Source organism: Castor canadensis, chromosome 2 (assembly GCF_047511655.1).
Source record: "Castor canadensis chromosome 2, mCasCan1.hap1v2, whole genome shotgun sequence".
In the NCBI taxonomy this organism is placed as follows: Eukaryota; Metazoa; Chordata; class Mammalia; order Rodentia; family Castoridae; genus Castor; species Castor canadensis.
The window spans coordinates 133,302,985-133,323,976 of record NC_133387.1 but is presented as its reverse complement, the minus strand read 5'-3'; the positions used below and the strand labels follow the sequence as shown (position 1 = coordinate 133,323,976).

The window sequence follows — 20,992 nt, the reverse complement described above, 5'->3', positions numbered from 1 at the left end:
AGGGGCCCAGAAAAGTCTCTTTGACATTTTTTCTTTTTGAGATAGGGTCTTACTATATATCCCAGGCTGGCCTCAAGCCCTCAATTTTCCTGTTTTAGCTCCAGAGTGCTGGGATTACAGGCATGAACCACCATGCTTGCTTCAACTCACTTTTTTTGGAATTTAGTATCTAAAGGAATGAAAGGGACAGCTTAAAAAAAGGAACCAAGAGTTACTAAGGTCAGAAGGGTGTGATGGTACATGCTTACAATCTCAGCACTTGAGAGGCTGAGGCAGGAGGATTATGAATTTGAATCCAGCCTGGGCTACATAGCAAGACCCTGTCTCAAAACCTAAAACCAACAAAATAAAATGGCTCAAAGTCTCAAGTAAAACATTTGACACATATTTTGTAACCCTAAATTCTCATACAGCAAAGTTAGAGGCTTATAAAATCTCTCAGGAAAAGTTCATAAATTGATCATGGGACTCTTCCACATGTACCATGTCCTAATGGAAGTAATCTTTTCCTACAAACACTTATAAGAATACTTTTCCAAAAAGAGAAATGTAGATTGAGAATGGAGGGGGTAGGAAAATATAAAATTAAAAGAACTTTAGAACATGATCTGCTTATTTCTAATTATACCATTTTTAAATAAAATTTATTACATAAATGTCTTTATCAAATTGTGAGATGCATGTTTTATGTAAATTCCGTTTTTTATAGACTTTGAAGAAATCTCACAATACACTAATAAAGGTTATTAGGTTATTAGAAATCTCACAATACTCTAATAAAGTTTCTTCAAGCTAAGAAACTTTAGCTTCTATTCCTCAGACTATCTTCCTGACTTCACTAAAAGTTTGAGAGCATAAATAAGGGGTCAGTCTGATAAAGTCATTGGTCAAAGAAAGGAGTAAAGTAAGAAAAATGCTAGAAAAACCAGGTAGCAACATAAGCTCAATAGAAAAGGGCTTACAAACATTATGATGCTGGAAGTAAATCTGTAAATCTCACACACTTCTCCTAAAGTAAGTAGAAAAAAAGGCATCCCAGTGCTAATTTTTCATTATTCACGTATATAAATGTTGAATTTTTATAAGTTTGATATGTCAGACACAGTGGCACATACTTGTAATCCCAACACTCAGTAGGCCTGAGATTGGAGGATTGCTGAGTCCATGCATTCAAGACCAGCCTGGGCAACACAGCAAGTCAGTGTGTATCTGTCTGTCTGTCTGTCTCTCTCTCTGACACACACACCCAAACACACACAAATCAGCACTTATTGACCCTAAAATACTAAATTAGTTTCTCTAAGGCAGACTTCATGCCTAACTTACCTTGAGCTTTTGTGAGTCAGACAGCTTGAATGCATATAACTGTATAAACTAAACAGGTTCTTTCTATCACTTGAGATTCAGACTAGGGCCACAACATTTTAGTTAGAAATTACAGGTTTATTTTTATATTTTAAAAAAGACATAATAGAAAACAAAAATACAAAAACCACCAGGCACATTAATATTTGTGACATCACATAATAATATTTATATTCATACAAATAGCATATAGGAAATCATATGAGGAAAAAGGCTGGGTGTGAACAGATTTCTGATGAAATACTAAGGATTTTGCTTAAGTATCTAGGAAATGCTCAAATATTACCACCACTCTTTTTTTTTTCTTTTGTGAGATGGGGTCTTGTATAAAACTCACCTGGCCTCAAACTCTGGATCCTCCAGCCTCAGTCTCCCAAGTGCTGGTATTTATAGGCTTGAGCCACCAAGCCAGGCATTACCACCTCTTGTATGTTCCATTTGTAAAAGTCAGCAAAACAATGATTTCTGTTGTTTAGTGGGGCATTTTTTGGTGATAATCCTGCTGCATTATGAACACTTACTTTATTCATCTATTGTGTGATGTCTTCTTGTATGAAGGAGTGGAATGAATATGAGGTTTGGTGAACCTGTGTGACACAGTGAATGCAACAGCTTAAAATGTTGATGCACATTTTAAAGGTATGAAAAAAAGCCAGGGGTAGTTATAATACTGACACAAATGGGTACATCTTGAGACACCTTTTATATCAATATGCCACTCTCCATTATAGGAACAATAATCTCAGATAGGTAAAATATATGAGTATTTTGCACAATAAACACCTAAACATTTACCATAGCATGTCATTTTCCCTTTGTTCTCTTTTTTTCATTTTGCCTATTCCTAAAACTGCCAGAGAATACTCTCAGGGGATTAGGGACCACAAAACACACCCAGGTCTGGTGATTTGCTAAGAGGATTCACAGAATTTACAATATCACCATCATACTCACAGCTATGACTTAATGCAGCAAAAGCAAATGAAGCAGAGACTGGGTGTATAGCTCAGTCATAAAGCCTAGCAAGCATGAAATGCCACACCCAGCACTGCAAACAAACAAAAACAAAAAAAGGGCCAGTGGTATGGAAGGGGTAGTCTGTATATAAAAGGCCCTGGGTCCAATCTCCAGTACCATAAACATGACACACAAAGAAAAATAGCAAAGGAAAAAGGTACGTGGGGCAAGGTTGTGTGGGGGGGAACCAGGCACAGCTTCCCCAGTCCTCTGCCAGTAGAATCACGTAAGACATGCTTCACTTTCCCAGCAACTGAATTGTGACATGTATGAAATGTTGTGTACCAGGGAAACTTGTTGGAGATGCAGTGTCTAGGGTTTATACTGGGGACTACTCATGTAGGTAGCTTCTACCTGGTATGTACCAAAATTCTAGACGTCCAATAGAAAAGCAAGTGTTTGGTGGACACCACATTGTAGAAACAGCTTTTCACATTGTACCACTTTTATCAGTAAGAGTGGAGGGAACCCTCTTGATATCTAAGTTCCCAGATGTGGCAGCCAAGGACTAACTTTGTAATCAGGCCTTTCAAAGGATAACAATCCTTTGAAATCCTGCTGTGTTGCTCTTTTCTGCACATTCAGTGACAATCCCACTGAAATAATCACTATAGGTATTTTCAGATTCAAGAAGTCGCTTCTAATTCAGAAACATGAATTTAAAAACATATAATAGAGAATTTGCTGCCTGAGAAATGGTTAACTTACTTTGTCAATTATCATAGCTCAGCTTTCCTGAAGAGTAGAAGGAAAATATATAAAAAACAAAGGGAAAGTCAGTTTGGTCCTAATAAACATAAAATCTTGGTCCTCCAATATATAAAGAGGGTTCTTTCAGTATTGCTACCAGCAAAGCCTATAGATACCCATGTTACAATCAAGTAAAAGTGGACTTTATATGACTATGTACAATTAAGCAAAAATAAAGTTGATGATCACTTGGTATTACTAGCTCGGACATGAACTTTAGAGGTAAGAGGTAAAAGAGGTACTATGATGCCATGTTTATGAAGATGACCTTCTTCAGCTAACATTTTGGGGATGCACAAGGAAACTTCCTTTTGTTGTTCTCGCCACTTGAGAATATTCTCTGCCAGTTCTTCTGTCTCGGTCACCAAAATGTCCATCTTGGCTAAAGCCTGGCTCTGTAACAATTGAAAGAAAAGGAAAATAAGAGAGAATCTTATCTATCATTAATAGAATCTTGTCTATCACAATTACATCACAAATGGTTATGATACCAAAAGTTAACACTTGATCTTTTTCCAACCCCTAACTGCAAAGCTCCTTAAGTTGTTCTCTCTCCCTTCTTACAGTGCAAACCTCTTTGTGAGTTCACCTATCTTTTGTCATCAATTATCAACTCAATGCAGATGTCCCTCAGTCTATGTTGTTAAACCTAACCTCCTTCCTAAAATGCAGTCCCATGTTTAAGTCTGTTGGCAAGCTTCATCTGGATGTACATTAAGTATCTTAAACTCAATTTAACTGCAGTACAACTGCCCAGTTTAACATGCAAGATGTCAAAGACCAAACTCATTAGCTTTTTAAACCCATATTTGATCCCACTCACCCTAAAATCACCCAAGCTAAAAACTTCTCCAAATAGTAGCCAAGATCTAGAAATGTTACTTCCAAAATTAAAAAAAAAGTCGATTCACTCTTTGTATTCCTGTGTTTTAAATCTTTCATCTGAATGACTATAATTAGTCTCCAAGTCTATGACTAGTCCTCTCAGAACAGACCACATTTTAATACACACAGCAATCACCTGAGGAATTTGTTAAACTGTAGATTCTTATTCTGAAGGTGTAGTCTGCAATTTTGAATTTCTTTTTTTTATTCCTGGTGCTGGGGATAGAACCCAAGGCCTCACATGCTCTATCACTGATCGACTCCCAGCTCTGCAACTCTGTATTTCTAAAACACTCCAAGGTAATGCTGATACTCTGTGACCATGCTTTGAGTAAAAGGTTTAGACTACTCTGTCCAATATTTTCTCCATCATTAAGCCATAGTTCTGACCAAGTCATTCATCTGTGCCCTTCACCAAAAAATGGGGAAAAAAATTCAGTGGCTCCCTAGTACTCAGATAATAAGTCTAAAGTTCTTAGTCTGATTTCCAAGGAATTTCATAAACTACTAGTGATAACTTTAAGCATCAAAGTAGAATAACACTTTCCCTCTAAACTATCTGTGTGCCCCTTTAATGACTTTTCTCACATTGTTGCATCTTATTTTATAGAATCTTCAAAATTAAGTTCTCCACTAATTTCTATATAAAAGTTTATGAAATCTTCCTATACTCTATTGTACTCCCTACACTAAAAGTAATCCCTCCTCCCTTCCCTGTGCTTAGCAGATAGCATCTCTTCATAATTTTGTGCTATACTTATTATGTAAATACAATCTTATAAAGTAAAAAGTATGTATCTTGTTTAGTGACATGACACATGCCTATAATCCCAGCACTCAGAGGGGTGCTGGGATTCAAGCCCACAATGTGCTACGTAGCAAGACGCTGTATCCCACCCCTCCCATCCCCAAAAATATATGTATCTTATAGCTGTCTCATCAAGCTATTGAGGGCAGGGACCAATCATATTTATCCATCCTTTACAATACATGTAACATAGCCCTTGCATAACAAAGATATAACTCATATTTATTAAATGTTGGGATAAAAGATTTAAAATAACTCCCAAAGAAAAATGATGTAGCCAGGCTCCAGTGGCTCATGCCTGTAATTCTAGCTACTTCGGAGTCTGTGTGGTTCAAGCAGTAAGAATGCCTGCTTTGCAAGTTTGAAGTCCTGAGTTCAAACCCCAGTTCTATTTAAAAAAAAAAAAAAGGATGTAAAACAATGTAAAAAAGAAAACACCTTTTTTTTTTTTTTTTGCAGTACTAGGGCTTGAACTCAGGGCCTACACCTTGAGCCACTCCACTAGAACTTTTTTTTTTTTTTGTGATGGGTGTTTTTGAGATAGGATCTCTCAAACTATTTGCCTGGGCTGGCTTCGAACCTCCATCCCCCTGATCCCTGCCTCCTGAGTTGCTAGGATTACAGGCGTGAGCCATTGGCGTCCAGCCACTTTATGATTTTAAAAATAAGTAGCTCATAATATTTGCCATTAAAAAGTTAAATGAATGATGGGTACCTGTGGCTCATGCCTATAATCCTAGCTACTCAGGAGGCAGAGATCAGGAGGATCGCAGTTCAAAGCCAAATAGTTCACAAGACCCTATCTCGAACAAGCCCTTCAAAAAAAAGGACTGGCAGAATGGCTCAAGATATAGGCCCTAAGTTCAAACTCTAGTACCACCAAGAAAAAAAAAAAAAGTTAAATGAAAACAGGCAGTCAAGTCTTGTAAACCCAGCTACTCAGGAGGTGGCGATTCAGAGGATTGAAATTCAGGACATCCTGGTCAAAAAGTTAGTAAGACCCCATCTCAATCAATAAGCTCATCTTGGTAGTACCTGGCTTCGATCTCAGCTACATAGAAAGCCATATGTAGGAGGTTCAAGGTCTAAGGCCAGCCTCTGGTAAAAACTTGAGACCCTACCTGAAAAATAACTAAAGAAAAAAAGGGCTGGGGATGTGGCTCAAGTGGTACCGAACTTGCCTAGTAGGTATGAAGCACTTAGTTCAAACACCCCTACTGCCAAATCGCCCCCCCCCACCAAAAATAAAACCCCAATATTGCCAAAAAGAAAAACAAAAAAAAGTCAAATGAGAGCTGGATGTGGTGACTCATGCCTATATTCCTAGCACTTGGAAGTGAAGGGAGGATGATGTGAATTCAAGGCCAGTCTGAGCTACATAATGAGAACCTGTCTCAAAAAAACCAAAGACTGAGAATGTAGGTCAGTGGCTGGGTTTGATGCCCAGCACCGCAAAAAAAAAAAAAAAGTTAACTGATAAAATCACATATTTAAGATTCTACTAAAAGAGAACTAAAACTAAAGATACCTATACTAATACTCACCATTTTCTTCAGGTTTGCATCTAAATGAGGAATATTTCTAATTGTTTCAAGATGGGTTTCCAATCTCTCAATGAAAGTGATAGCCAACTCCAGCAAATTTACCATATGTCTGAAAAAGGGAGATAAAATTTAACTATTTTTTTCTCTTAGTTATTTTGTGTCTCCTTTCTTTTAACTATGACTCTTAATTTCAAGTAAGTGAATTATAATTAAACAAACAAACCTCTACATTCCTAGAAATATCAGTGATTAAAAAAAAGGTCCTTTTCTTGTCAGTGTGGCTCAAGTGGCAGAGTGCTACTCATGTGCAAAGCCCTGAGTTTGAACTCCAATACCACCAAAAAAAAAAAAAAAAAGAAAAAACACAAAAACTTGACTTGTCATCCAAATACAAAATGGAAAGACACACATTAATCATCATATCGGGACCCAACCTAATATTCAATAACCCTCAATGGTAATAGTTTTCTAGTATAAGGAATTTCCCTAAGAAAAATACTTCATTCCATTTCAGTGAAGAATGAAGACAATAAGAACAAATACTATCTTCATGTAAAGCTACAGTGAATCTTTCACTACAAAACACTTTAAAATCATTACTCAGCTCCTCTCTGGTGTAGTACAATATGCCCATTAATGATTAGATGCTCAGTACAGCCACAAGAATGGGGTTTTCCGTCAAGCCCTTTCTTTTTGGTGCTTCTGGGGTTTGAACTCAAAGCATTCTACCACCTGAACCACTCCACCAGTCCAAGAATGGGGTTTTATGTGCCTGTTATCTTATTACAAAATAAAACATTCTGACACTTAAGATACTGATTTACTTTAAGTCAATTACTGAGGCAGTGGTAGAGAAAGCAATCAAATGCCCAGATGCTTGCCTCATTATTTTACTATTATTTATTATTAGTAATAATCTACACCTTCAATTTGATACTCGTTATACTCCTATGAGAAAGAAAGTGGAGTGGAGGTGTGTCTCAAGTGATTGAGTACCTGCCTAGTAAGCAGGAGGCCCTGAGTTCAAACCCCAGTACCTCCAAATGAGAGAGACAGAGAGAGAGAGAGAGAGAGAGAGAGAGAGAAAGCAATAGAAATCATCTCCATTCCATGGACTGGGAAATGGAAACAAAAATTTAAATCATTTTCCCAAGACTTTGAGGCATATAAACAGTAGAGATGAGATCAGAATCCAGTTTTTTCCCATCTTATTGAAATTGTTTTCATCCGTCCATATTAAACACACCCAACAGAATCCTTATCTATAGGTAATACAACTCAACAATAAATTTACATGAGGATAGGTAAGACACCTAAAAAATTAGTTAGCATTTGTTGACCTTAACGCAGAGAAACTAAAGCAGATACCTTAAAAGCAACTGAGGCCAATAGGAAAAGGGGACCAGGAACTAGAGAAAAGGTTAGATCAAAAAGAATTAACATAGAAGGTAACACACACGCACAGGAAATCAATGTGAGTCAATGCCCTGTATAGCTATCCTTATCTCAACCAGCAAAAACCCTTGTTCCTTCCTATTATTGCTTATACTTTCTCTACAACAAAATTAGAAATAAGGGCAAAATAGTTTCTGCTGGGTATTGAAGGGGTGAGGAGGAGAGGGAGGGGGCGGAGTGGGTGGTAAGGGAGGGGGTGGCAGCAGGGGGGAGAAATGACCCAAGCCTTGTATGCACATATGAATAATAAAAGGAAAAAAAAAAAACCAATAAATTTACTCCACAGAAAACAGCCTACACGTATCCACCCTGTTCATATTATGGATCTAATTGTTTTCTTTAAAGCCACAGTTTGTAATTCTCCAAACACAATGAGCAAAAGGAAGTCCTTTCTTTTCATTGTAGCTATAATTCTTCAAAAACAAAGGATTTTCTTCTTCTTTTTTTGGTGGGGGCAGCACTGGGATTTCAACTCAGGGCCTCACACTATGCAGGTGCTCTTACTACTTGAGCCACTCTGCCAGCCATCCCCCCACCCCCTATGGATTTTCTTTCTGGTTTAACATATCAACATTAAGACTGTTAACAAATATAACCAATAATACATTGTTTCATGAATTGAACTACAAAATAACTGCCAGTCTGAACCAAAACTACCTTCAGAAAACATGTTTGACTATTCATTTCTACTTCTCAGTCTAACCTGTGATAAACGGCTTCCAAAGGTAAGTTTTCCTGGCACATGGGTTTCAACAGCCTTTGTCTTAGGGACCTTTTCTCTTTTAGCACAGCTTCCAGATGATTATTCATGCTTTGCAGAGTGTGACATTTCTCAGCTACATAAACCAGAAACAGTATTTACAGTTAGTTAGCAATAGGACAAGTAAGTTTTGGAATCACTAATAATTCCTTCTTTGGTTTGGCAATATCAGCATAAAAAATTAACCCAAGACTGGGTACACTGGCATAAGCACGTAATCCCAGCACTTGGAAGTCTGAAGCAGGAAGATCACTTGCTGTCAGGAGTTTGAAACCAGCCTGGGCAACATAGCAAGACCCTGCCTCAAAAAATAAAAAAAAAAAAATATCTCACAAGTTCTAAATCTCTCCTCTCTGCTATCTTTAATACCAATACTAATTTCATTTTCAACTATTTTCTCTTGCTTTTCCTACCGACAAGCAAATCTAGTGCTAAATTCTTTTCATTTCTCAACTTTACCTCTTACTCAGTTTTTATAACCAGAGTCATATTCTTCACATAGTCTCTTTACCTATCCTGCCTCTAATATTCTCCATGGAAACATTAAAAAATGGTCATTTTACATGGTATTGATTACCTCAGAATTTTCCTCAGAATGCAGCGAATGGCTACCAAGCGCCCCTTTTACAAATTTTTGATTTGAAAAAAACTGAACTTACATTAGGTTTTGTTTGTTTGTTTTGTTGTTGTTTGTTTTTTGAAACAGGGTCAGCCCAGCTGGCCTCAAACTCTTGAATCTGTCCCTCAGCCTTCCCAAGGCTGGAATTACAGATGTGAGCCATCCTGCCAGGCTTTACAGAAAAGTTTTAAGAAAAGTTCAGTAGATTTCCATATATATTTTTCCTAGACCCATCGTTAACATTTGGCCCATTTTCTTTTTTTTCTATCTCCCCCCTTTACACACACAGACACCATTTGTTCTCAGGATTCCTTTGAGGGTCAGTTGTAGACAACATGATCTTCTCCCTTTAAAACTACAGCATGGATTTCCCAAGAACAGGAGTATTCACTTCTATAATTATAGCACATTCTCTAATGCACTACTTTTTTTCCAGAAAATTTAATGACACAAGCATAGCAAGTGTGAGTCCCTGAGTTCAAGCCTCACTGCTACCTAACATATAACTAAAACTAGACATAGATTAAAAAAAAAAGTTAACTTGGAACTTTTGAGATGATCTGTAAAATACTTCTCTACCTGTTTTTACAATGTATTAAATGTAAAATAACGTGCTTTCTTCAAATGGTAATCTAATGGAGTACTCTTTGGACAGTAATCTTTCCATAGAACTAAGCTTGTTTTACAGATAAATTGGTTTTAACTTTGTAACTATGTCTTGTCAAAATTCTTCATGATACAAAGAACTTGTGTCAAGATGTTAGCTATCATTTTAACAGAGGACTCCAGGTAAATTTAGCCTATGACCCACTCTTTCTAAACCTCTTTTGTAGCTCAAATTTGGCAAAAAAAAAGGGGGGGGGGCAGCTTTTTTTATATTGCCTTTCCCCCTATGTGAGATCAGATGGACGAAGAGGCATGCCCATCTCTCACCACAGAATGATTAACCAAAGATGACTTCAGAGAAAAAAGTTTGTTCACAGACAAGGGGGAAACTGTCAAGATCACAATGTCCTACCAAAAATAGTAATTACGCAGAAGGGATCATATGAAGATGGGATAGGTATCCTTCCACTAGGCAGAGCTATTAGATAAGGTTAGACCTTAGCTCCTGCTCATATTGGGCTCATGGTACTTCAGACACAGACATATGGCTCCTTTTTTACTTATATGCTGCAGGTGCCCTTGATGGAATCCATGTACCAATCCAGTAATAGATGGCCAACTAGATGACACAGCATCCCAAATCCCTCAAGACCGAGGAATGGACAAGAAAAAGAGGGTCTAAAAATGGGGACTCTAGGAATTAGGAACCCTGCAGGAAATACCATGCTGGGGAATTAAGATGGGCTGCTCCAAGAGCCCTGATGCCAGAAGAAAGCACAGTTCGCTGTTTTCTTGATTTTGGGAAGCTGCTATGGTTTGGATATGGCTTGAGTGTGTTGGAAGCTTGGTCTTCAGTGTGGTGGTATTGGGAGATGTTGTGGAACCTCTAAGAGCAGAAGCATTATGGGAAGTTCACTGAGGGCACTGCCCTGGGAAGGAATGACATAATTCTCCTGGGATTCTAGTTAGGGTTAGTTCTTTTGGAAGGGTTGTTGGAAAAGAGAGAGCCTGACCGCTGAATTGCTCTTTAGCTTCCTGTCTTGCTATGTGATCTTTCCCTCTTACCAAGTGTTCTGTCATTGTGATGGCATCCACAATGAGGTCCTCACCATAACCAAGTCAATGCCATGCCCTGGAATCTCAAAAACTGTGAGCTAAATAAACCTTTTTCTTTATATATTACCCAGCTATACTTTGCTATAGTAACAGAAAAAAAGACTAATATAGGAGCCAACTTAGGTCATTTTCTATGCTATTTTCACTAGAGAAGTCAATAGGACTTGTATTTGAGCATAGAAACAGTAGACTTTGGTTAGCTGTGGGACAATACCTGAGAAAAACTATGGCACATAATTTTTTTTTTTTTTGTGGTGTTGGTATTGGAGTTTGAATTCAGGACCTTGCATTTGCTAGGCAGATACTCTACCACTTGAGCCATGTCCCAAGCCCTTTTTGTTTTTATTAGTTTTGGGATAGAGTCTCATGTTTAGATCCAGGTCAGCCTAGACCTAGTTATGTTTCCCATGTAGCTGGGATGACAGGTACGAGCAACTGCCTGTCCAGTTTTTACCTGCTGTCCACCACCATGCCTAGCTTTTATTGGTTGACATAGGATCTCATGAGATTTTTGCCTGGACTGGCCTCAAACATGATCCTCCTGATCTCCGCCTCCTGAGTAGCTAGGATTACAGGCACAAGCCCCTGAGCCTGGTGAGGCACATCCTGATTTTGCTGCTGTTGCTTATTTATAGTAAGCCAAGAAAAAAGCTGAAATTGCAGTGTTTACCCATTTAACCAAGCCACTTACCTAAATAGAAAGAATGAGCAACATCTGCTGTATCTTTTTCTAGTTTCAGAAGTTCAATTTCCAGGTTTTTCTACATTAGGAACAAAATTAACATTTAGCTCACTCAGAAAATATATGAAGTTAAAGACTTAAACATTATTGATAAAAATGGACAGTCTTTAATCTAGGAACATGCTACCATATATTCCTAAAGTCAGATGGGAAAGGATGATTTATATAAGAGCCCAGGTGATTTACTGAAGCTTTCCATTTTGGCATTCTTGTCCTGCTGCTATTGTTACTACAATTAACTACTGTTATTACTACTACTAGTAAGTACTGCAAAAAACATTTATCTAGTTATGTACTAGACACTGTTCTAATTACAAGGGAATGTTGTTGAACTAATGTTTGATTTTGGTGCTGAGGACTGAGCCCAGGCCCTATACATACTAACCACTTGTACTTTCACTGAACCACACCCCAGCCTAAGATTTTTTTTTCTTTCTGTAGAAGTAGAAAGTGAAAAGTTCAATATAATTTACCTGGTAGATTTCAGCTTGAATATTTGTGATCTGCTGTAGTCTGGAGAAGTTCTCAAAGCAAGGAGCTGTTTTCTTAGATATATTTAACATCTCCTATTGGTAAATAAACAAGGAAGGCATCAGGATGTCACAAACAGTTCCTGTTTACATCGGAACAGCATGGCCAAGGGACTGAAAAGTGACACTATGTCCAACACTACCCCTGAACATGGAGAGTAAAGCACTAGAAATGTGTATTTCCACTTTTGAGAACCTTCACCACCACAAATCTCTTGCCCAAATATTTTTTTAAATGCAAAGTAAACAAGACAATCACTTTGTATTATTTCCTGAGGTACCACACACAATAGATTTACATTACTGATGGTGTATCAGAGGCTTCTGAGGCTAGGTTGAGGAAGAATCACCTCTTCCTTTCCAAATGACCCAGGCCTACTTTCCCTGACCTTTCTGGGGCTAAAATCAAACATTCCTCCCTTCCATGGAATTATCTACCAATTCATTAAATGATCTCAACTACATACAAGTCATCCCTACAATCTCTGTTCACATTTCCTCTCTTATATAAATGAATGTGTCCAGGCATAATGATTCTTCTATAAAGGGTACTACTCCTTTTTTTTAAATTCTTTTATTCTAATATTCCCTGTTACACTGTCCTCTTAAGTTTCAGGCTATCTCAGAATACAGATAATACCTTGCTCATCTCTTGATTTCATACAAAATTTTCTGTACCTTCTTTTCTAGAATGTTAGCAAAGGAAAGAACTTTAGCCAGGCACAGTGGCATATGTGTGTGATCCCAGAACTGAAGAGATGAAGGCTGGAAGATGATGGTGATTTCAGGGCCAGCCTGGACTACATAGTGAGACCTTGTCTCAAAACAAAACACAATTTGGGTGCCAGTGGCTCATGCCTGAAATCTTAGCTACTCAGAGATCAGAAGAATAGCAGCTCAAAGCCAGCCCGGGGCAAATAGTTCGTGAGACCGTATCTGGAAAAAACCCATCACCAAAAAGGGTTGGTGGAGTGACTCAAGATGTAGGCCCTGAGTTCAAACTCCAATACCAAAAGAAAGAAAGAAAGAAAGAAAGAAAAAAACCCAAACACCCCAAAACACAAAATAAACAACAACAACAAAAAAACCACTGAGCATGATGGTACACACTTGTAATCCCAGGTACTCAGAAGCTGAACCAAGAACATTGAAAGTTGAAGGCTAACCTAGGCAACTTAATGAGACCCTGTCTCAAATAAAATTAAAAAGGGCTGGGATGTAGCTCAGTGGTAATGTGCTTGTCTAGCATGCACATGGCCCTGGGCTCAACCTGCAGTACTGTGAAAAAATAGTAAAGAAATTAAGAAAATGGTAACATTCAAATTTCAGGGTCCAGAAATAAGGTTTCATTGGAACATATCTTCTTTCATTCAAATATAAATCATTTTTGTGTGTGTGTTGGGGGGGGGACTGGAGTTTCAAACTCAGGGCTTCGCACTTGCAAAGCAGGCACTGCACTGTTTGAGCCACACCTCCAGTGCATTTTGCTCTGATTATTTTGAAGATGGGGGTCTCGCCAACTATTTCCCCCGGCTGGCTTCGAACCTCGATCTCAGTGTCAAGTAGCTAGGATTACAGGCCTGAGTCGATTCCTGGCTCTCTTCTGTACCTTCTGCTCCAAATACTCCAATGGAGTTATTGGAAATACTTGTTTTTAACTACATGCCAGTACTTCCCAACCCTGCCTCATGCTATTATGATCTAGAGGCAGTGTCACTTGAAAATCAGCAGAACACGGCCCTATGTCCCACAGACTGGCTCGGGTAACTTGCCTTCAAACACTCCAAACAGTCTACTTGAAACCCCATCTTCTCAAACCCTCGCTTTCAAAAAGCCCACGGCGGAATGGTCACAGCTGCTGCCTGGCAGTGGCTCTGTCGCCTTCACAACACCCCCCAACCAGCCCCCTCACCACTCCCGCGGCCAGCACCATCACCTCACAGCCAAATTCTGTCGCCACCGCGAGCACCCCCTTGATGACGCCATCGCCGCCCCCACGCACCTGAGAGACAGTCCCTGATGCCACAAACTGGCCCAGCAGTAACCCAGCTGCATTTGGCTCCGAAGCCGGATCCCACGGGTTGGGGGAAGCCATGACTCCGACCCGCCTCAGAGGGTGGCGCCAGGAGTGAACAGAACGCGGGGCGAATGCTCGGCGCGGCGTGATGACGTCACAGGGCGTGTCCGCCTGGGCAGAAGCCCTGGGAGCGCATCCCAGGCGAGCGTGGGTCCCGGGTCTCCCGCTGCGGGGCCTTCTCTCCACTGAGCTGTAGGAGGCGAGTCCCGGGCTCCCGTGTCCTTCGGAGGCTCCCGGAGACTCCTGGCCTCTGAACAGCTGCAAAAGCAGCAGGACTTGGTGTGCCGGCTGTCTGTTCTTCCCTTTCCTTTTTGCTCCTCCTGGGCTGGCCCCCAGGATCCAGAGATCGGGAGGAGGTGACAGTCGGGGCTGGAAATCCAACCTGGAGATTGACCGGGTGGCTGTGTGCCTAGACAGGGCGGTGACAGCTCCGCTTCCTTCTGGCAGGAATCCGAGCCGCGGCGCGAGGATGGGGAACAGTGCTCTCCGCGCTCATGTAGAAACGGCGCAGAAAACTGGTGTGTTTCAGCTTAAGGACCGCGGGCTGACCGAGGTGAGGCGGGGCCGGGCCAGGCCAGGAAACTTAGGGGAGAGGGACGGCGGGGGTGTCGAGTTTAATCGGCGCGGGGTTCTCCACGCCGCGAACTCCTTTCTCCAGTTCCCCTCAGAGTTGCAGAAGCTGACCAGCAACCTTAGGACCATCGACTTGTCCAACAACAAGATCGAGAGCCTACCGCCCCTGCAGATAGGGAAGTTCACTCTGCTGAAGAGCCTCTCCCTGAACAACAACAAACTGAGTATGGCTTTCGCGCCTGGGCAGCTTTTGCTAGAGATCAGCAGTTACGAAGGGTGGTTTTCTCTTATGAGCTGGGTTTTGGTATTATGAAACCATTCAGACGGTTCAAGATGCAGAGTGTCAGAGCCCTGGAAGCTTTCTACCTCTTACGATTACATCTGCAAGTCTCCTTGGATGGTATAATAATTACTGGGGTAATTTGGACTTGAAAGGGAAGATATTTGGGATGTGTTGTAAACAAAATTACCTAATTTGGAAGGGGGGACGGAATGGGAAGGGGAGAATCTTCTAAATCTCACAAAATTGTGAATTGTGCCCAGTCACCTTTACAAAAGGAGCCCATTTTACACGTAAGTGCTCTCCTGCATTTTGATGGCACCCTTGCCTTCTGAAGACAGTAAAATGCAGTCCCTAAGAATGGCACACGTAGGAATTCTACACTTATTAGCAAGAGATGAAGCAGGCTGTCATATATTCTTTATGAGCTTCATCAAAGGTGTTTCTGAGCTTTGTCAGATTCAGGTTTTTTTTTTTTTTTTTTTTTTTTTAATTTTGCCAGCTGTTTTACCTGCTGAGTTATGCAATCTGAAAAAACTGGAGACGCTAAGCCTAAACAACAATCACCTGAGAGAGCTACCGTCTACCTTTGGGCAACTCTCTGCCCTCAAGACCCTGAGCCTTTCTGGGAACCAACTGGGAGCACTACCACCCCAACTTTGTAGCCTGCGGCACCTGGATGTGGTAGATCTTTCTAAAAACCAGATTCGGAGTATACCTGACACAGTGGGGGAGCTGCAGGCCATCGAACTCAACCTCAACCAGAACCAGGTCTAGAGCTTAAGGTTTTTTACTAGCATGTATTTTGGTTTATGGTCACCTCATAAACTCTTGTTTTCTTAGCTATTATCATGGAGTTTGGTATCTGAGATTAGAAGAGAGGTATATTCTATAAGATGAACTAATTTCAGTGCCCAGAGTGTCATGGAGTTAGTTAATTGGGACACTGGGTGGGTTTGGAGGAGGGCCAGTGGGTAACAAACAGGGTTAGATCATTTTAATCTCAAAATTATTAACTACCAAAAGTCCCACAAATCTTGAAGCGTTCTTCAGATCCCCCTCAAATATGCCCCTCATCATCTAGCAAGGAGCTATGCCAGAAATCTAAGTGTAGAAATGAGACAAACTTACAGGTTCTGAGAGTTAGGTATCCCAAGTTAATTCAGTTTGTTTTTTACATCTTTGTTAGCTGTGGTATCCTGCTTTTGCTTAAAAAACTTAAGTGATAGGCTTTCTGGAGATAGCCCATTTTGTTGTTGAGTAGCTTTAATTATACTTGAATTTTGTTTTCATTGCTTTGGGGGCTGACAGAGTGGCTCAAGAGGTAAGAATGCCTGCCTAGCAAGTATGAGGCCCTGAGTTCAAACCCCGGTGCCACCAAAAAAAAATAAATAAAAGAAGAACATTGCTTTGGAAGCTTTGTGGATAATATTTTTCTGAAGAAAAAATCTTTGGTCTAGACATAAGGCACAAGTGATGAAACAAATATTGTGACACTGGGTGGCCTTTAGTTTTTCTAACATCTGCACAATCTAGTTTAGTTACTAGCCTCGTGGCGATTACCATTCTAGATTGTGGTTGACCTTATGGGGTTCAGTTTTTTGAGGAGACTGGCCTCATCTTTTCCTTGAGGTTCTTGGAGGGAAAAAAAACCTGAATGAGTTAAGCCACAAGTATTAGTTCAGGACTTTACTCAATATTCACCTTTGGTAATGCCTTGGATAATGAATGGTTCTCACTTTAGGGTGTAGTAGAATAATCTGGGGTGCTTGTTCAATATCACCACTGGACCCTCCTTAAGTGTCTCTCATTGGGTGAGCCTGGGATGAAGTCTAAGAATCTGCATTTCTTGTAAGTTCTTAGGGGACACTCTGAGATGGTACCAGGTAGTCAATAAAATTTGGTGACTTGGGGCTAGGAATGTAGGTTGGTGGTAGAGTGAGTGCCTAACATGCTTGAGGCCCTGAGTTCAACTCCCCCCCCCACCCCAGTCCTAGAACTGGGGCTGCTTGGTATTGACCTTAGGGGTCTAAGCAAACAGTTCTACCAAGAATGGACATTTGAGTTGATTATGGTTAATGACCTAAATGGAAATATTTTACTGAAAGTTGGAGACATAAAAAGTGGAACAGAGTAGATATATAAACACAGATTTTGAGGATGTAAGTGAAAATAATGGCTTTAAGAATGAACTTTCAAAGAGAAAGTTGAAAGAAATGATTAAATATGAATTAGGGACTTTCGCTTGAAAAATGTTCATAAAAAGTAAGAATGGGGCTGGACATGGTGGCTCACCCCTGTAATCCCAGGTACTCAGGAGGCAGACACTGGGAGGATTATAATTTGAGGTCAGCCTGAGTAAAAGGTTAGTGAGACCTAATCTCCATCACGCTTCTGTAATGTAGTGGTGTGCTTCTGTAATCACAGCTATGTGGGAGGCTGTGGGTTATAGGATCGCACTCCAGGATGGCCTGGGCAAAAAATGAGACCTTACCTAAAAATAAATAAATGAAGCAAAAAAGGACTGGGTGTGTGGCTCCAAGTAGTGGAATGCCTGCCCTGGAAGCACAGGCCCCGAGCTTAAACCCAATACTTCAAAAAAAATAATAATTATAAGGGAAACCAAGTCAGGAATCACTCAAGAGATTGAAAGAAAGAACAGGTACTTAGCACAAAAAGGAGTTTCAAGGAACCAACAGAGCGAGCACTGGTGACTAGCTACTTGGTAGGCTGGGAGTGGGGGGATTACAGTTCAAGGCCAATCCAGGCAAACAGTACAAGAGATCCCATCTTCACAATAACCAGAGAAAAATGGAATGCAAGTGTAGCTCAAGTGATAGAACTCCAGTTTTGCAAGTGTGAAGCCCTGAGTTCAAACCCCAGTCCCATTAAAAAAGAAAAAGAAAAAAAAAGGAATGGATAGTATAGTCACATGTAACAGGGAAGGAAAGCAATGTATCCTTGACCTCAGCAGTGAAGTGGATGGCTGTTATCTATGTATACATAAAAGGTTGGCAGTAAATGTTTGGGTGGCAGCTTACAGGTAAACTTTTTCCTTTAAAATTGTGTGGTTCTCAGATTTTCTGTAATGAACATACAGTGGTTTTATAATCAGAAAGTTGTTTCCAAAAAGTCATTGGTGACCTTCAAAAAAGCATTTTATTTTTCAAGTGGAGGAGTAACAGAAGGTATATAACAGAGGCTTCTGTAGTGAGTAGGTAGTGAGAATACAGAGGCGGTAAAGGAAAGAAGTAGGACAAATAGTCAAGATTTCTTACTTGTTTTAATGTAGTAAGAAGTGTGCTTATGCTTTTTCCCCATTGTTCTGTCATTTTGTTCAATAGATATCTCAGATCTCAGTAAAGATATCTTGCTGTCCTCGCCTTAAAGTTCTTCGCCTGGAAGAGAACTGTCTTGAGCTCAGCATGCTTCCACAGAGCATCCTCAGTGATTCCCAGATCTGTCTGCTTGCCGTGGAAGGCAATCTTTTTGAAATAAAGAAGCTGCGAGAACTGGAAGGCTATGATAAGGTATGTAGTAGTGGATTGCACTGCTAGTCTCTGCCTCAGAGAATACAGTACCAAGGTAACCCCTATGAATGTTTGTAGGTAACATCAACAGGTTCTGTTTGTCCTCATTTTGGAGGTGGTTCTAAGAATTGGCCAAATGGTATTGTGCCAAGATGACTTTCTCTATAGATAGCTTATTGTAAAGCATTTTTGATGTTTTCTGCTAAAAATAAAAAAAGTTTTTAACTACATGCTTTGAATTTGCCTCAAAAATGGACCAAATCCAATCAAAACTAAAATGAAAAAAATAAAAAATAAAAACCCAAGTTAACAAATAGTCTTATATTTGCTCATACTAAAGTAACACATATATTTTTTTCTTTCATGATTTTTAGTACATGGAGAGGTTCACAGCCACCAAGAAGAAGTTTGCATGATCTCCAGGACCACGGGACCTTACAGGACACTGACTTGGAACCTCTGTTGGAATCTGGCTGACTCAAAGGCCCCTGTTGTCAAGGATACTGCAGTGAGTCGAGGACACTCTAGAAGATTACATTTTGCTCAGTGACCTTTTTCCTTTTCAGGGCAATCTCTATAAGCTCAAAGAAAAGGAATCAGGAGATGGGACGAGTCCTCCACTTTTGAGTCATGGATAGGGCAATGGATAATGAGGATCTTCAAAACCATCATTAGTTTGGCTTTAAGGAACCAGTAGCTAGTTGCTGTTTATATGGTGAGGGGGTGCTGCCTGGTAACAGAATAGCTCCATACCACAGCTTGAGATTATGTTTAGTTTTAATGTGTGAGCTTTCATAAAGTCAGTTGCCATTCCACCTGTGTTAACACTTCATCTTTTTATAAAATTTATGTAATTTGTGAGAAATTGTTATGGTTAATCTAAGGAGTAATGATTTTACTCCAATCCATCAGCTCAGTTGCAGTGTTTATACTTAGAATTTAGGAGATACATAAATATGTGACTTTTTTTTTTTTTTTTTTTGTGGTACTGGGGCTCTAATGTGGAACCTCACACCTGCTAGGCCAGCACTGTGACAGTCTGTTTGATTAAAGTGTGTTTTGTCAGAGAAACACCAACAAAACACTAAGAGATGTTCCCCAAGGCTGCTGTAGCAAATTCTTACTGTTGCAGGTGCCTTACTGGTAGAGGGCTCTGAAGAGCTAAAACTGTATATGCAACACTTGTCAAATTTAAAATGAATTTTAAACATCAAGATTTTCCTGAAGCTTTGTTTAAAAATATGTCTTTTATTTCTGATAATCTTTCCCTTTTGTATTTATAACTCTACTAATCACTTTCAAGAAACAATTACTACAATATTTTAAAACAACCATGTCTGTCAAGTTTGTTCTCTGAATGAGAAATATACTAAATAAATTATTTTTAATGAACTTTGACTGGAAGCAAGGTTTAATCCTTTAAAGAACATAGAATATAGAACTTTAACCTGTAAATTGTCCTTTGTTCTTTGGAAGTAAACTGATTTGGAAGAAATGTTTCATGTTCTTATTTAGGTTTCTTAATGAAATACCTTCATTTTGAATAAGAGGTATTAAAATCAAGCTTATTAAGAGAATATGAAGGTACAAATGTAGAGGGTTTAAATTGTCCCTGACATGAGCACTTAGGAAGCTAGCTAGCATTTTGTCATTTTCTGAAGTTTTATCTGAGGATATTCTGACAGTACTCAATAATGTTTAAAAACCTAGCTAAAGTTAAGAAAGCATAAGAGCCTCCTTAATTAAAATGAGGTAGTCACTCTGACCTCAAATTTGGTTTAGGTATTCTTCTGTTCCCCATATATTATATTCTCTGTTTCTCAATTTAGTGAGGGATAAGGGGGGGCCAGTTAGTCAATATCATTTGAAGAATTTTTTTTCTAAACTTTAATGTTTACTCCTCTTACTGATCCACTTAACAATTAACTTATTTTTTTTTTTTTGCAGTTCTGGGGCTTGAACTCAGGGCCTACACCTTGAGCCACTCCACCAGTCCTTTTTTGTGATAGGTTTTTTTTTTTCTCCAGATTGGATCTCACACACTACTTGCCTATGTTGGCTTCAAACCGAGATCCTCCTGATTTCTGCCTCCTGTGTAGCTAGGATTATAGCCAGGAGCTACTAGCGCCCAATTCTTAACTTTTTTTTAAATTCATATTCGCATACAATGTTTGGGTCATTTATCCCCCTTCCCCCCCCCCCCCCCCGGCCCTGTCCCCTCCCTTACCCCCTCAACCCCTCGCTACCAGGCAGAAACTATTTTGCCCTTATCTCTACTTTTGTTGAAGAGAGAGTATAAGCAGTAATAGGAAGGACCAAGGGTTTTTGATAGTTA

The 20,992-nt window shown here is 39.7% G+C and overlaps 2 protein-coding genes across 6 annotated transcripts; one reads left to right on the top strand and one right to left on the bottom strand.

Moving 5' to 3' along the window:
* Positions 1 to 1,422: 1,422 nt before the first annotated feature.
* Haus2 (HAUS augmin like complex subunit 2) lies at positions 1,423 to 14,330 on the bottom strand. Of its 2 annotated transcripts, XM_020170235.2 has the most exons (6): positions 14,200 to 14,330; positions 12,141 to 12,233; positions 11,617 to 11,686; positions 8,528 to 8,660; positions 6,370 to 6,478; positions 1,423 to 3,527 (listed from the first exon to the last, which is right to left on the bottom strand). In XM_020170235.2, exons 1-6 carry the CDS (start codon positions 14,290 to 14,292, stop codon positions 3,318 to 3,320), a joined length of 708 nt encoding a protein of 235 aa, XP_020025824.1. In that variant the 5' UTR covers positions 14,293 to 14,330; the 3' UTR covers positions 1,423 to 3,317. The 2 variants fall into 2 exon arrangements, with proteins under 2 accessions (XP_020025824.1, XP_073921853.1); XM_074065752.1 differs by lacking the exons at positions 8,528 to 8,660; positions 14,200 to 14,330 and having other exon boundaries at positions 12,141 to 12,190.
* A 17-nt stretch (positions 14,331 to 14,347) lies between these two features.
* Lrrc57 (leucine rich repeat containing 57) lies at positions 14,348 to 20,049 on the top strand. 4 transcript variants are annotated; one of them, XM_020170233.2, is made up of 6 exons: positions 14,348 to 14,466; positions 14,722 to 14,827; positions 14,933 to 15,071; positions 15,630 to 15,898; positions 18,472 to 18,657; positions 19,032 to 20,049. In XM_020170233.2, the coding sequence occupies exons 1-6, from the start codon at positions 14,363 to 14,365 to the stop codon at positions 19,071 to 19,073; spliced, it is 846 nt and encodes a 281-aa protein (XP_020025822.2). In that variant the 5' UTR covers positions 14,348 to 14,362; the 3' UTR covers positions 19,074 to 20,049. The 4 variants fall into 4 exon arrangements, with proteins under 4 accessions (XP_020025822.2, XP_073921852.1, XP_020025821.1 ...); XM_074065751.1 differs by having other exon boundaries at positions 14,353 to 14,473; XM_020170232.2 differs by having other exon boundaries at positions 14,413 to 14,553.
* Positions 20,050 to 20,992: the final 943 nt, after the last annotated feature.